The sequence below is a fragment of the Symsagittifera roscoffensis genome, chromosome 4 (genome assembly GCF_963678635.1).
Source record: "Symsagittifera roscoffensis chromosome 4, txSymRosc1.1, whole genome shotgun sequence".
NCBI classification, from domain to species: domain Eukaryota; kingdom Metazoa; phylum Xenacoelomorpha; order Acoela; family Convolutidae; genus Symsagittifera; species Symsagittifera roscoffensis.
This window is the reverse complement of record NC_087065.1, coordinates 1,871,740-1,886,760: the sequence shown is the minus strand read 5'-3', so window position 1 is coordinate 1,886,760 and position 15,021 is coordinate 1,871,740. Positions and strand designations below refer to the sequence as shown.

Genomic DNA, 15,021 nt, shown 5'->3' with positions numbered 1-15,021 from the left:
AAAATCTATGGCGAGCGTCGTACGAAATTGAGGAGTGTGATTCTTTCTGGCTGAAATTTTGGGGAAAATGAATTTTCGTGCTTGTATTTATTTCTTTACGGAATTTAATTTTTTTGCTGTGATCCAGTTCTTTTAACGTTGCGTATAAATTTTGATGTATTTGTGTTATGTTTATAAGGTTAGAGAGATTTTTTCCAGGTTTTCTGCAAATTCTTTGTTGAAATAGTTAAAGTTTTCGGGATCTCAATTTTTTGACAAAAATGTTTTTTTTTCGGCGTTATGATTCATTCGTTATGAATAAATGAATGAGGTTTGTGTAGCATGAAAAGTTCCTTTGTGTTTGATTATTGATTCTTATAACAATTGCAATAAATTTTTTCTGGATTTTTTTTGCCGTCACTTTTTTGATTTTGATTTTGGTGTTTTGCATTTTATTTTGGTGTCGCAATTTTGATTTTTTGCATTTTATTTTGGTGTCGCAATTGGTGTGAAGCTCCGTTTTCCCTCTATGTACTCCAATTAACGCTTCTATTATACTACGAGTGAACATTTTTTTCTAACCCAAGTCGCCAATTTAAGTATAATTGGCATAGAATTTTATGGCGGTTTATTAACTTGTATTGTACTATATCCTGTTTATTGTTGGTTTATTGTCGAGGTATTCAGCAAGTTAATAGGGATTTTTGACACAAAATTTTGTGGTTTTGAATGCTGTTGATCGAATCTCGTAGGGTATTTCTTTTATTTTCGACGTTATTTAGCCTGAGTTTTTATTTTTCTCTCCTGTTGTTTTTTGCTAGTGTTTGCGAAGTGCATCTTTGCCTTTTTTGGTTAGATATAAAACGCTTTTAGCAGTTTAAAAGGTTCTTATTTTTTTTTTCGAAATTCATGAAACAGCTGGAAAATTTTATTTATTCTATGTAAAATCCATGAAATTGAGTGAATATTCCTTGTACTTCTTAAAATAATTAAATTTTGTGGCATTTTAGATTTTTTTTCTGCTTGAAGCCCCTTTTTCCGATGTGGCATGAGAAACTGTATGATGCTCTGCGCCCTAACAACTCAAACAAATTGTAAACAACAGCAAATGAACACTTAACGAAGCCATTTTTTGGCTTTAAAAAGTGGCGAATTTGGAGCAACCGCTTATAAACAAAAATTTCCCATAAGTAAAAAAAAAATCAAATTTCGTTAAAAAAATTTTCTGTTGAAGTCCCTAGTTTCCGATTTGGAATGAGGAACCGCCTGGATGATGAGCTGCGCCGTAATAACTCAAGCAAACCAAAAACAGCAGCGAAATAATACTTAATGAAGCCATTTTTCTTTGCTTTCAAAAGTGGCGAATTTAGAGCAAGAGCTTATAAACAAAATTCCACAATTTTTTTTTTCAAATTGGCGTCATTTCTTCTGCGTGTGTGATTATAGAACTATGCAACTAATCAAGTTTTTCTAGCCTAAATGGCTATTATCTATATCTAACGAACGTTACTCCATCGTTTTACTCGCTCGAAATTGCCCTCAAACTCAAAAATTTCAAATCGATTTTTCAACAGTGGGAAAATTTCTTGGACTTTTTAAAATGTGTTTCGAATCGCAACTGAACGAGCTTTAATATGATATATCACTCAATGTTTTTCGATGTTTATTTGTAGTACTTGATTTTGCATGGAAAAAAACTAAAACACACCCGAACACCAAGTATCAAACGGTCATTTTCAAATGGTCGAAACAAAAAACATGCGTAATAAAAATATAAGACGTAAAAAAAATACAGTAATAAGATTGACAGACGTAAAAATACGCTTACCCTGGAGTAGATCTCCCACTTACAAAATTTGTTTCACGGTTTGTCACATTTAGTTTTTTAGCGGCAAATAAATCAACTTTAAAAGCATAATAATCTTAGCCAGCGGCAAACACTGATTTAAGCGAAGGATAACGCACGTGCCAAATGTAAGCGCTGCGGAGGAAGTGAAGTGTTCGTTACTTGCCAATGGCGCGCTTAATGTTAGAGTTTCATCTTTGTAATTTTTTTGAGTTTGCTAAACGCTCGTCTGGTAAAAAACTGGTTTGATAAAAAAACCTCGCGCAGTACCGTTTGTTAGTTTGAAACAGCCAGAGCTATATGATTTCAATTGAAGTGTTTAGTTTTTGACTGGGTCGAACTTTGGCAAAAGAACATTTTGGGATACCGCTTTCTGGGAGAACATGTTCTAAGCGTTTTACTCAGAAGCGTTTTTTCCTTTGAATGTAATTTGCAATTTTGAGGTTATAATTTTACACATCGCTACGAGCAGATGATTTGGATTTCGTTTCAGTTAAAATTGTCTATCAAAACGCTGTATATAATTTTTCTAAGTATGCCCTGGATTTTTTTTTGTTAAACACTTTGTTATCTTTTGAGATGCTGACACTCATTCATTTGAGGTGCTAGCATGCTCAATTTCTGAATTTTTTTGTTCAATCAATTTTTACTTTTCAATGCGTTGCCTAATCATACTGATTCAAAAAGCCAAGTACTTCTCCGACCAAACCAAAGTTGTTTTAAAGTTTATCTTGACATTTGGAACGCTTTGGGAACGCATATATCAACAATTACTCAAAATGCTTCAAAAGCGCTTTAATGTTTGCGTGCTTATCTTTTCAAAATTTCAAACAAAAACAAGAAAATTTTTTGCAATTGCAATTGACGGAAAGTTCTGTGCAACTTGCTCAGCGGTAGACTAAATAATTTTTGTAAACGGGATTTTTATGAACAATTTTAGAATATTAAAACAACGGTTCGCTTTTTCGCTTTCTAACGACAGTTCACTTGGGTCAATTGAGGCGACCGTAGAGCGGGGTTGACAAAAAAAAAATCTCTGATATATCTACATTTAGAGACAGCTTGTTGAATGCCGACTTATTTTGTGACAAGCTTGAAGATTCGAAAATTTGCTTAATCCGTAATTCAAGTCTTATCACACATGTGAAGATTTTTATTTCGATTTAAAAATTATTTCGATTGTTTTGCTTTTTTATAATCGGCAACTACTTTTTTTTCAAGTTTTTGTACAAACTAAGAAATTAACCTTGCTTTATTATGTCTCAGTTGCTTCCAAACACTTTTCCTATTTAGTCTGGTAGTAAAGTGCGTGCCTTGGGAACCTAGGGTCTCGGCTAAATCCCCGTCGGGCCTTGTCATTTGATATCTAAGGAATTTGATTTTTTTCGGGGGAAAACTTGAATTGTCGAATTATCATTTGTGGCCTACTTTCCAAAGCATGGATGTTTCACGATCGGGATTTTCAACGTTTTAGAATGCCATTTCAACATTTTAAAAACGCAGGTAGTTGACTTTCAAGACTTTGTAAAAATTTTTGTTTCTTTGATTAAGTCTCATTGTACGTAGTGAAGATTTTTAAATATGTAGTGATGACTTTGATGTTTTTTTCAGGGAAAAAAAATCAAATTTTTTCTTTGCTCAACTTCGATTTTAAACATTTAATTTTTAATTTGCTTTTAAGTTCAGTTTTTTTCCTGAATTAAAAGGAAGGCAAACTCCACTATCGAACGACAAAAGTGAAAAGGTCACGAACAAAAAGAATTTTTAGTGTCTAAATTGGGTTTTAATTTTCAATTTTCCCATCGGAATAAAAACTTTACCTCTGATATAATTTTCTCAAATTTGATTAATTTTGTCAACACAGTGTGTCAATTGTAAATTATTTTTGAAATTCGAAAAACTGCTTTAAGGCCATATATTTTTGTTTTTGAAGTTCAAAAATTGGCGTTTTTTAAAAAAAAAACAATGCAGTGTTCTTCTGTTTTGCGATTTGATTTTTAAATTTTATTAAGTTCAGTTCGTTTCCTTTGTAAAAGAATGGCAAACTCCAATATCGAAGAACAAAAGTGTAAATGTCACGAAAAACGTGATCGACTACTAGTTTCGAAAGTTGAATTTAATTTACAGATTTCGCAGCGGAATATACGTTTACCTATTGATACGCACGGTGTTTTGGATTGCGCGGTGATAACATTGCACGGAGTTATGGGGTGCCGGACATCAAACCGACGGGACTTCAAGCCGAATCGTAAAATTAGGGACTTCAAGCCAAATAGTTTCTTATAAACTCGTGAAATATGATTAATTTGAAAACTTTGAGGACTTTAATTTGAAGAATTTCTGAATTTCATGATCTTTCTTCACAAGTTGTTGGCGTTTTCATAAAATTTAAGCCTCCAAATGATGTTTCGGACGGTTGAAAAGTAAAACATGCTTGAAGGCATTTTTCATGTTTATAATTTATGCATTTCAAAAATCGGCTGATGTTGTTAACGGATGCCACTCACAAGTGGTGCATTGTCATGAATAACGTTTATTATGGACTAAACTTGCCAAAGTTTTTGAAAAACAACGTTTTACAGATGATAAAATAGTGTTTTGAGGTGCTTGTAAAGTTTTAATTTCGGCTTGAAGTCCCTTCGGCTTGAAATCCCGTTGGCTTGTTGTCCTAGACCCGGTGTTATGAAGCCATGCAAAAATACTGACTTCAATGCAAGATACTCGGGCGAGTATTCATACAGCGATGCAAAAAAAGGAAAATCGATCAAATTGTTAATTAAGGCGGGAAGTTAGCAAATGGTAAGTTGACAGTTGACAATTTTTAATAGACTAAATGTTTCGGTGAATACACGTAGTTTTCATTGGAAGTTTTCAAGAGTCATTCTGACACTAAGACTTTCTCCCTGGCTTTGTTTTTATATCATGTCTGTGTAGTGATTATCTGTGTGAGGGGGGGGGGGTGATTGGGTAGGTAGGATGTAGTTGAGTTAATTATACCCTAGGCGAAAGGAGAGACAGACGCTCCCTATTTTCATTACCCTCTCGTGTGTCATTTTATTACCTTCTTTTCCACAGTAGATATTTTCATGGTGCTTAACAAGAAACATTGATAGCAAATTTGTTGAACACTGAAATTAAGGACATTCCATACTACAAAAGTGCTCAATTTATGTTTTTTAAAGCAAAAACTAGATGGATATCATAGCAGTTATAGTCAGTCATGTCCAAAAAATTGAGTTAGCTCATTTTTCAGTTACGCGAAAAAGTTTGCAAAGTATATATGCATCGCTATATTTGTAATATTTTGGAACAGTTAGTCATTGATGTTGTGGCTGATACTTCCAATGTCCATTGTACCATAACTCCATGTCATTAGTTTTTCAACAGTGGCTGTTTTATTACTTATTTTAGCTGAGTTGGGCTGCTTTTCATTTTTATTTCAGCTGACACCAAATTCCACAGCTAACCAGTAGAGTATTCCATGCAGTTGATTTGATATTTTCTATCACAAAACTCCCATGCTTCACAAATAGCTCAAACAATTCTCTGCTTTCTAATCCAGGCTGAAAACATGTTGGATCCCTTAATAACTAAAAACAATATAAAATGGTTTTTGTTACCATACCGACCACCATCTCAGTAGATGTTTTCACTTTCGGTTTTGGACTAAGTTTACCACGCAAGTTTAAAACAGCTTCATTTGTCAAACAGTTTTATTTGTTGAAATGCAATAAATCTAAATAATTTGAGCTTTGGACGCTGAACTTAATTCAAAAGTCAGTCTAAATCTAAATTCTTAATATCAAACCAAACTTTTCCAGCCGATTCGAATCCGAATCGACATTATTCGTGTTGCCATTTTAGCTCCGCCGTTTTTCTGGTGTTTATGAACTCCCAAATGCGCGCCAATTAAAGAAGTCAATAAGTATAATCTGGAAATATTGCGTCAAAGAGAAAATATAAGTAAGACAGGCCAAATATACGCACAGTGTAAGTTAAGCGCCAATTGTGACTTGCAGGTAAGCTCCCATTTCTTACTTGTCGTTTTATACCAAACACTTACCTGTTAGCTGCCTGATATCTCATTAATACTTCTTTATCATGTTCATTCTTTATCACTCGCTAAACTTACCTAGTACAATAGAGTAGCTTGAGTCCATGCATGCAATTTATCTCGCTTTCAAAAATGTATTCGCCTGATTTACCAGGAGTGTACATATACCTCCAATGAATATAAGTAACAACAACACTTGCCCTCATATTGCCCGGCTATTGGTGACATAAACTCCCCGCGGGTAAACAGATTCATTGTGAACAGGGTTTTGCATGTTTATGAATTGTTCATTTTGAATCGGCCGCGCTGTTCGATCCCAGTTTACTATGTGGACCAATTTGCATATTTGCCTCAAAATTCTTGAGAGTCCTTCCACGCTCGCCTGAGTTTGGACAATCGGAACAGCTTAACTAAATCAAAACATGGCAAACATAAAACATAATTGCCCAAGAGTAGCACCGGACTCTCTGACTGAATCGGACGAGGAGTATCACGAAAACGAAGAAGACTCTGTCGACGATGATTTTAGTAACTGCTCCAGTTCCATGACTTTGAAACTTCCCGAAGTCCAAATAAGTTCAAGCAGCAATAACTCAGATTTATTAAGTGAGCACATTTACGCACTACCGTTCCCGAAACTGGCAAATCCAAACGCAGATACCTTAAATTTTAAACATCACGGGGCTACTAGAAGTAACAGTGCGGGTCACGGGATTCCGGGAGGATATGCACAGAGATTATCTAGTCCCGAAACTCCGACTCCTGTTAGTATTTCGATTACTAAGCCTGCGAGTGCGTTGCCGAGCGTCCCGCCATTGCATCGCCGCAACACAGATACGATTCTGAAACATCCATCGTTGCATAGACCGATCACCCCTCGTCCGCAAGTGTCCAAATATGGAACGAATCCGAGATTGGCAGCTGCCAAAGGTGATTGGTCAATGTCGCCTGGCGACTGGGGCACGAGAAGCTTCGGGAGGTTCAAAAAAACCGAGAGTGCAATTCTGCCGTCGGGTTCCGAGCTGAACAGCAGTGATAACGATCAGAACCCTGTGGGAGCCGCCGGTGACTACATAGACGTTAACGGGCGCATGTATTTCAAACGAGGATCTCTTTTAGATCATCCGCTATTCTCTGAAAATAAATTATACGAGAAAAGGTCTACTCAGAACAAGGTCAATAATGGAAATGTTCCCAGAAACGGGGGAGGTGTGATGTTGGAACCTGTGCAGTTGTTGGCGTTGCATGATAATGGGCAGCTTAGACCTGTATCTTTCATGAGTCAACAAGAGAATGCGAATTGTATCTATGAAAGTGGGCTGAGAAACTATGAAAGCGAAGCTAACGGGGTCGGTTCTCATGTGTCTTCTTCTCATGGGGGGTATTCGATAGCCAACAAGATCGATAAAAATAGAAGGCCCGTTTCGATGATAAATCTTGGAACAAATAGTAGTTCTGGGGGTCAGAAACACTTGCAAATATTGACTCAATGCTACGAAGTCGAATCGTCAAAAGAAAACTTAGACGTACCGACAGACAATTTGGTATCAAATGCAAACGAACAATTATTAACCACAACTAACACCACAAATGGTAATATCATTCATAGCACAACTAGTAATAATAATCTCAACCTGAAGCAAAGTCTGACCTCGACTGTACAGAGTAAAGTGTACACAAACGGGGTTTCATCAAACGGCAATCAACAAACCACCAAATCTGCTATTAACTTGAATCAAAGTCAGTCACCGCCGCCTGAATTGGAACAGCCCTCAAACTACCAACGGTTACTAAACAGTCCGAAAAAGACGCAGAGCTTCATGGAAACTTACAGCTACCATGAGAGCACCAGTATTACTAACTCGTCAGTTAGCGGCGGCAGCACTTATATGGCGACAACAAACAGATTCGAACAGCGCTATAAGTTCGACCTAAACAGTGACTCCGAGATCACGTGGGGCGACGCTGAAATGTCATTTGGCATTCAAGTTACGAAAGAACACGTGGTGAACAGAAACTACTATTACGATTTTCGAGTCACGGCAACTGAAGGTTCAAACGTCAACTACAGTTCTTCTGATCGGGAATTCGATTTTGTGACCACCAATTTCCCTCTAGTGGAGACTAAATTCTTCGAAAGTGAGTTGCGCCGTATTTACCCTACAGTTGTGATTCCAGATTGCCCGCAGTTCACTCCGACTGCAGGATCCGGAGGTGCTTACTGCGGCACTCTGGCCCTGGAGATCTGGCTGTCGTGGCTCGGCAGACACCCGGTGGTGGGGAAGAGTCCGATTTTCTGGCACATGTTGCGCTATGCGAAGAGTAAGGACTGGCACAGCCAGAAGAGTTCCATCCGAAAAGTGGTCAAGTTCATCCGCAATCAGAGCACCTCGTCTTCCGTCTTAGAAACAAATGTAGAAAGTGCAATGTAAGTTTCTTTTCACAATCAAACTTAAGGTGCTATGGATCAGTTGTTAAGACATAAGACCATGTTTCTGGAGGCCGGGAGATCGATTCGTTTTTTTCCTTCCGACCGATTCGTTTTTTCGTTTTGTTTGTTATCATAATTATAGTTTTCTTACAAAACAAATCAACCAATTAAAAAAAAGTTCTTCGACTTCGTTCAGTCCAATTTACCAGCTGACGATCAGCGTAATTGAATGTTCGGTTATCGTACTATATGCATGCTACTAAATTTATACTTTTGATTTCTACTCTGTGGCTCAAAATCATTGATGTGTTTTTCAGAGTTCAACTGGCGTCTGCTTAAAAACTGTCCGTTTTGTTGCTATATTGAACCATTATAACTCCGATAGAATCAACTTTAATCAGCCCCAAAGATACTTTTTGATCCTTTAGAACCCTTTTTTGTGAATTCATAGTGTTACAGTTTTTGCTGAAAACGAAACGACTGTTTCGAAATGAAACTTTTCATTTTTTAAAACCAGTTACTCTCTATTCATTTGCCACTTTGTTTGATCGTATTTTTGGAATATGTTCGAAACTGGTGCGGGTAGTTTGTTCCGTGAGTTTTGAGTTTTTTCGGTCGCTGGTTACTTTGAACCTAACCTCGAATGCAGAACATTAATAATACTATTTCATATCCATTTTCTTATTAGTTTTAATGAATCAATTAATTCTTGATTTTCGCCTTAAATTCGATGATATTTGATTGTAACTCTTTCTTGAAAAAATTCCTGATTTTTTTTTGCTTCATTAAATGACTTCAATTTATTGCCAATCATAATTATGCTAAAAAGTAAGCCTTTTTTCCGACCATTGAAAATGAGGAAAAACTTTGTATTCGGACGTTTTTAGTGTTTGTTCCGACCGTTCAAAATGGAGAGGAACGTTGTATTCCGGTAAGTTTTAGTTTTTCTTGTTTTCCGCAAAAAATCAGGTGCCACATTAATACTCATCGATTTTGATTGAGTGATTTATCATATTCAAGCCTTTTCAATTGTGATTCGGACCATATTTAAAAATTGTGAAAAAAAAAATTTCAGACGAAAACCCGTTTGAAGTTTTTGATTTTTGGTCTATCTAATTTCGAGCAAATAAGGTGAGCGAGCAGGTTTATTTCGTTTTTCAACCAAAAGCTCTAACCACAAACAATGATCGAAATGGAGGGAACGATTTATCCTACTGAAGCCCTCTCAATCCTTATTCAAACGACATTTAAAAATTTTCAAAAAATCATCCGGTGTCGAGAAAAACTGGTTTAAAATTTTGAAAATTTTGTTTCGAGCAATTAAAGCAAGCTAGAAAGCTTGCTATAGCAAAACAAGCCATGAAACTCCAGTAAAACTTTTTTTGAAGATATTTTTTGGAATAAAAAACTTCAAAGTTTCAAAATACTTTCTGCTAAAAAATGAAAAAAATTGAAGAGTTGTTTTTTGAATTTTGTTTTTTTCCTGTCATTTTTCTAAAAAACCCGTTGCCCGATTTGCTTACTCTACTGTGATTGTCGAATATGCCCAACTTTTAGTTTCGGTCAGATCTTTTCATCGCACTACGCACAAAAAATGACACTAACTTGAAAAAAAAATACTTAAAAAGTTTTTTTTTGAGAATATAGTGGTAACAATCTGTGCTATTTCCATAGCAACCAGCTATTTTTGTATCTTTCAAGCAAAATCAGGTACCACAAAAATTCAACGGTATGTGTGGAATGATATATCGTATTAAAGCCTTTTAATTTTTCGTGAATCGAACGACATTAGAAATTTTCGAAAAATTTCCCTGAGTTGAGAAAAACCCGTTTGATTTTTTCTTAAATTTCTGGTCCTAATTCGAGCAAATTAGGCGATCGAGCAGACCGTTAAGGTGGAGGATGCTGTAACCCCTCAGGGATTCGACCCCCTCACCAACTTTTGTTTATGTTTTTTGACATCCATTTTCGGCCGGCGAAACCTAAAATTTTTCTAAAGGCGCTATGCTATGGGCGCCATCTATATTTAGTTTGAATGGGAGCGCGCGCCGAAAACATGCGATTTTTTGCTAAAAAAATTTTCATTATGTATTTCCAGAATTTGCTTGCGGCGCAAAAAATTGGGGCAAATAGGTTTGTTATAGTTCTCTGGGAGCGCTCGAACAATCATTTTGGTTGACCTAAGAAAACTTTCGACAAATATCTCGAAAAAAGTTTGCAATCCAACCCCCGCCCTCCCCACCGTCAAGAAAAACCTAAATTCAATCAGAATTACTTACGACAAAAAGTCATTGCAATGATTGGAGTGGTTTATCATATTCAGTCCTGATTCAAACGCCATTAAAAAATTTTTAAAATTTCTTCCCAGTGTCGAGAAAAAGCGGTTGAAAATTTTTGAGTTTTAGTGTAATTTCGAGTAAAGCAGGTGAGCAGGCTTCTTATAGAAGGACAAGCCGTAAAACTCCAGTAAAACTATTTTTTGAAGTTTTTAGTTCCATTTTTTGGGTCATTTTTTTTGCTAAAAACCGTTGCCTGTTTTGCTTAATTTACTGTAACTGCCAAATATGCCTAAGTTTTAGATTTTCGTCAGGTTTTTTCATCACAAAAAGCACAAAAAACACACTGTTTTGAAAAAAAAACAAGAAACTTGTTGCTTTTAAAATTTGTTTGAATCACAATGTTTTCATTGATATGAAATGTAGCATATCTTTTGCAGCGATTATTTTATGATGGAGCAATTTATTGCTTGAATGCAATTTTATATCTTATCTGGTGTGAAGCTTTGCTTTCCCCCTGCGAAGAAAATTAAATTTTTAGATCTACTACTTAGTCAAACTTTTTTGATGGTCAATTTTTTTTTTACTAATTACGAGGCTAAACTGTGTCTTTTGTGAATTTTAAGCGGATTCTGCAAAAAGCTATTGTTATTTTTCGTTGATCTTCTTGCTGTTTTGGATACAGAGTACAAATAGCTAAATCACTGAAATACTCACAGTCGCTACAAAAGCAGCCAATTTTGCGGAGTCCGCAAGCAAATATACAAATTATTTGCACTATCGTTATAATTTTGCGAAAACCGTTTGAAAATTGCCAAATCCACCTACACCACTCCATGCATCTGCTTTCTTTTGCGGAATCCGTTGACATATGCCAAATCCGGGACAACTAGCTATATTCGCTCGTTGCGGAATCCTCGGAGTTTTTGCAAGTGGAATCCACGTACATTTTGAAACATGTTCAAAGACTTGACTCTAGTTTCCAATGATCTAGAGTCTAGTAGCGCTCCAACTCAAAGCTATGCTAAAACAGCCGGGTCAAATTCAAATGGCAGATATTATGTAATTCACTGAATCTCGTGGAAGTTATCTTATTATCTATCCTAAGTTATTCGCCTCAGTTTGTTACATCAAATCAGTTTATTGACTTTTTTGTAGGGGTAAACAAAGTCAGTTGAATCTTTCAATAGTTTGATTTATTATTAATAGAAATTTCTTAGCTTTTCCGGCACCTGGGTCCTATTTTATTATTTAAAGTGGAAATATTCTATTTCAAAAACTCTCAGCCTATTGCTTTTCTGCTGATGTTTAGTCGACATAGTTGTCACCTAACGGCATTTTTTTGCACCGTAAGAAGTTTTGTTGCAAATTTTTGTTTCTGTACCTAGTAAGTTTGCTATATATATTCGTAAAATAGCTTTGTTCGGCCTGATTGATTTCGGCTGATGTTTTATCTGCTTAGTGACCTAATTTTGCGTCTTTTGAGGGAGAAAATTTAATTTAAGCTTTACACCTTCGGGAAACTTAAAAGGATTCATAGCTTGGAATTTCAAAACTTTATGATTTTTCAAACAACATATTTGTTTTCGGCTTAATGGTAGCTTAGCATAGTTTTGTCTGTTTAGTTAAATAAAAAGTTCCGAAAGTTTATTTCACGCCGGCGATTCTTTTGCTGAACGTGTTTTTCTCTAATTGAGCGTTTTCGATACAAAATTTATGAAGTTTTCTAATTGGGGTTTTTTGATTTCGTGGTTTCGTTTTATTTTTGCCTGCTGGTTTGCAATGCTAAATTTTTGTGTTATGGCAAGTGGTGCGAAGCTCTGCTTCGCCTCTGTGCAGTAATTTTTCTTGGGTCAATTCACCTCGTTTTTGAAACTTTCAGCTTGAGACTACTCATGCTTTAACTGATTTTTCTCGCTTCCAAAGTTTGTGTTTTCAAGTATTTTTTTTGTGGTACAACTGTTACAGCCGAAATAGGTCAGACTGTGTTATAGCCTCTCGTCCACATACCTTCTTTTTACCGTGGGAGGGGATCAAACACTCAATCTGGCATTATCAAAGCGCACGCCTTACCACTATGCTACATAAAAGTAGCCAAGTTTGCGCTAGACTTTGCTTGATTTGACATGTATAAGCTCACTACGAGAAATTTTACATCGAAAAAATCATGCGCAGATTTTTGGCGGACACTTTAAGTCTATGGCATAGCATGCATTATTCTGAAAAAAATTGGACTGGATATTTGGCCACCGCGAATATTAAGGTTACGCTCATTTACAGCTGGTGCGACGTCAGTTTATGGCTGAGTTAGATTTGAAGACAGTGTTCGTAACCACTGTTTACTGGTACAACGGTTTTTAGGTGACTTTTTAGATACATGTATGATAGTTGGGTTCCTCAAATATCGATGGTGCCTTCAGAAAATTTGAAGTGATAGGAAACTTCAAAAACAACTTCTGCATTTGCTATTTTGCGCTTTTGAGCTTTTCTTGAAAATTATGTGTCTTTGGCTACCCCGTTCCGCATTGGCAATTTTTACAAGCCATTAACTTCAATTTTTCACATTGTTATGAAAATAAGCATGCGGATTAATAAAGACATGGCAAACAAAAAATTGGGAGGGGAGGGGAGATCTCTTGTTTTTGAAAGGGATCCAACTATCATACTTGTAGCAATTTGTATTGACAAGTGACTTCGATTTGTCTTGCGTGTAGATTATCGAACTTCGCGAACTTCATCCAGCAGGAGAAAGTGCAAGCGGCGGCCATAGAACACAAACTAGTCTGTCTGCTGCAGACAGTCGAGTTGTCACTTAAGCAGCACTCGTTACTCATCAAGGCTGAGAAGTACATGATCAAAACTATAGGCGAAGAGATGCGAAACTTCTCCGAAATATCCAAGTTGCGACAACCCCACAACACCCCCTGTTCCGACAGCTTCTCATTTGTCGGACACAAAATTGCGACTTGCGAAGACAAACTTCACAACGACTGGCTGGAAAGCACGTACAAGTTACGAGTCCAGCTTCAAACCATTCTGTCTGCCTACAGACGTCTGTTGAAAATTCTGAACAGCCGAAGTTTAAAACGATACGTGAAAATTCACCAATCAGTGATGAAAAAACCGAACTCGGCTTCGAAAAGGCCGATTGAAAGCAACGCCGCAATTCTAACCTGTTACACTTTCTTAGCTGAGGTGAATTATCTCAAGTCGTACGAAGTGGATCTAGTGTTCACGCCAACTTACCAATTCGTGAAAGAAATTCAAACATCTTTCGAAGAGGCTTCCGAAGAGTTAGCCAGCGCATTCGATACTATTAAATTCTAAGTTAAAATTCTAATAAAACTAATAACTGCCTTATGTTTGATTTTACGTAAATTTAAGTTAATTTATTGCTCGTAGATTTCGATAGTCTATTTCAGATTTCGAAATAAAGCTTACGATGTTTTTCAGTTTTGGGTAGGCGATATTTGAATTAAAAGCTAAGGTTTTCTTACATTAGCGTCAGCATAGTGTATCGTAAGGAACTTTTTTTCCAACCCAAGTCGCAAATATTGGTGCCACTTTTGGGGCACCTTTACAGCTTTTCGATAGCATGTGCTTCGACATTCGAATCATAATAAGTTAACGCAGTTTATGCATTTTAAATTCATGGAATGAACCGAAAAAAGCTATTTGTTTCAAACAACATAAAATTCATAAAAACTCGATTCCAGAAATTTTCTAATTCAATATATCTCGCAATTTTTTGATATACATAATTTGGCTTTATGCTTTCCGATTTGTTACATGCGAAGTTAGTGTGGATACCTTCAGTTTGTTACATTCCAAATTATAACTCGCAAATTTAATGGCGCATTTGCAATTTATTAGCATAACTAGCTGCTTTATTTGTTAGTGCGTGAGTCTCAGAATCTTTATATGAGTGGTTAGTGCGTGAGTCTCAGAATCTTTATATTGCAGTAGGTCGCAGATCGAAACCTAGACCTAGACGAGTTTTTACCAATTCAAGGCTTATTTCTTTTTTTCTAATTGCACTTTCTAGAGCTGCTTTTTGTCGTGTTCTCGCTTGTGTTTGTGAAGAAAAGCTTTGCTTCTGTGTTTAAAATAATTTCGACCAAATTTACAAGTTTGCAAAAGGCTATTAAATTTTAACAAGATTGCTTGTACACAGGGCAACGTCCTGAATGTTGCAACTGCCCCTTAATCAAAATTGAAAAGCAAATATTGAAAAACTATAATTTTTCGACAATATCAAAAATCCATTATGATAATAGGGTACGAAATTAATACGACCAATTAGCCGATACGACCATAAATCAATTCGGAACGATTTTGTTGTGCGGGATAATTCATAAACAATTTCCTGTTTTGCTTTTAGCATTATAAATAAAATCTTCAAAGCGCGCTTGATAAATTGGCTCAGAGCATGGCC

At 36.2% G+C, this 15,021-nt stretch overlaps 3 protein-coding genes across 3 annotated transcripts in view; 1 reads left to right on the top strand and 2 right to left on the bottom strand.

Annotated features, from left to right (window-relative positions):
* The window catches only part of LOC134844510 (cyclin-L1-like), a 213,885-nt gene that overhangs the window by 190,802 nt on the left and 8,062 nt on the right, over nt 1–15,021 (bottom strand). The gene's annotated exons all lie outside the window — the stretch shown is intronic.
* LOC134844511 (ectonucleotide pyrophosphatase/phosphodiesterase family member 5-like) overlaps nt 1–15,021 on the bottom strand; it is a 232,724-nt gene that overhangs the window by 209,642 nt on the left and 8,061 nt on the right. The gene's annotated exons all lie outside the window — the stretch shown is intronic.
* Nucleotides 5,140–14,016, top strand: LOC134844502 (uncharacterized). The gene is made up of 2 exons (XM_063861209.1): nt 5,140–8,307; nt 13,301–14,016. The coding sequence occupies exons 1-2, from the start codon at nt 6,302–6,304 to the stop codon at nt 13,911–13,913; spliced, it is 2,619 nt and encodes an 872-aa protein (XP_063717279.1). The 5' UTR covers nt 5,140–6,301; the 3' UTR covers nt 13,914–14,016.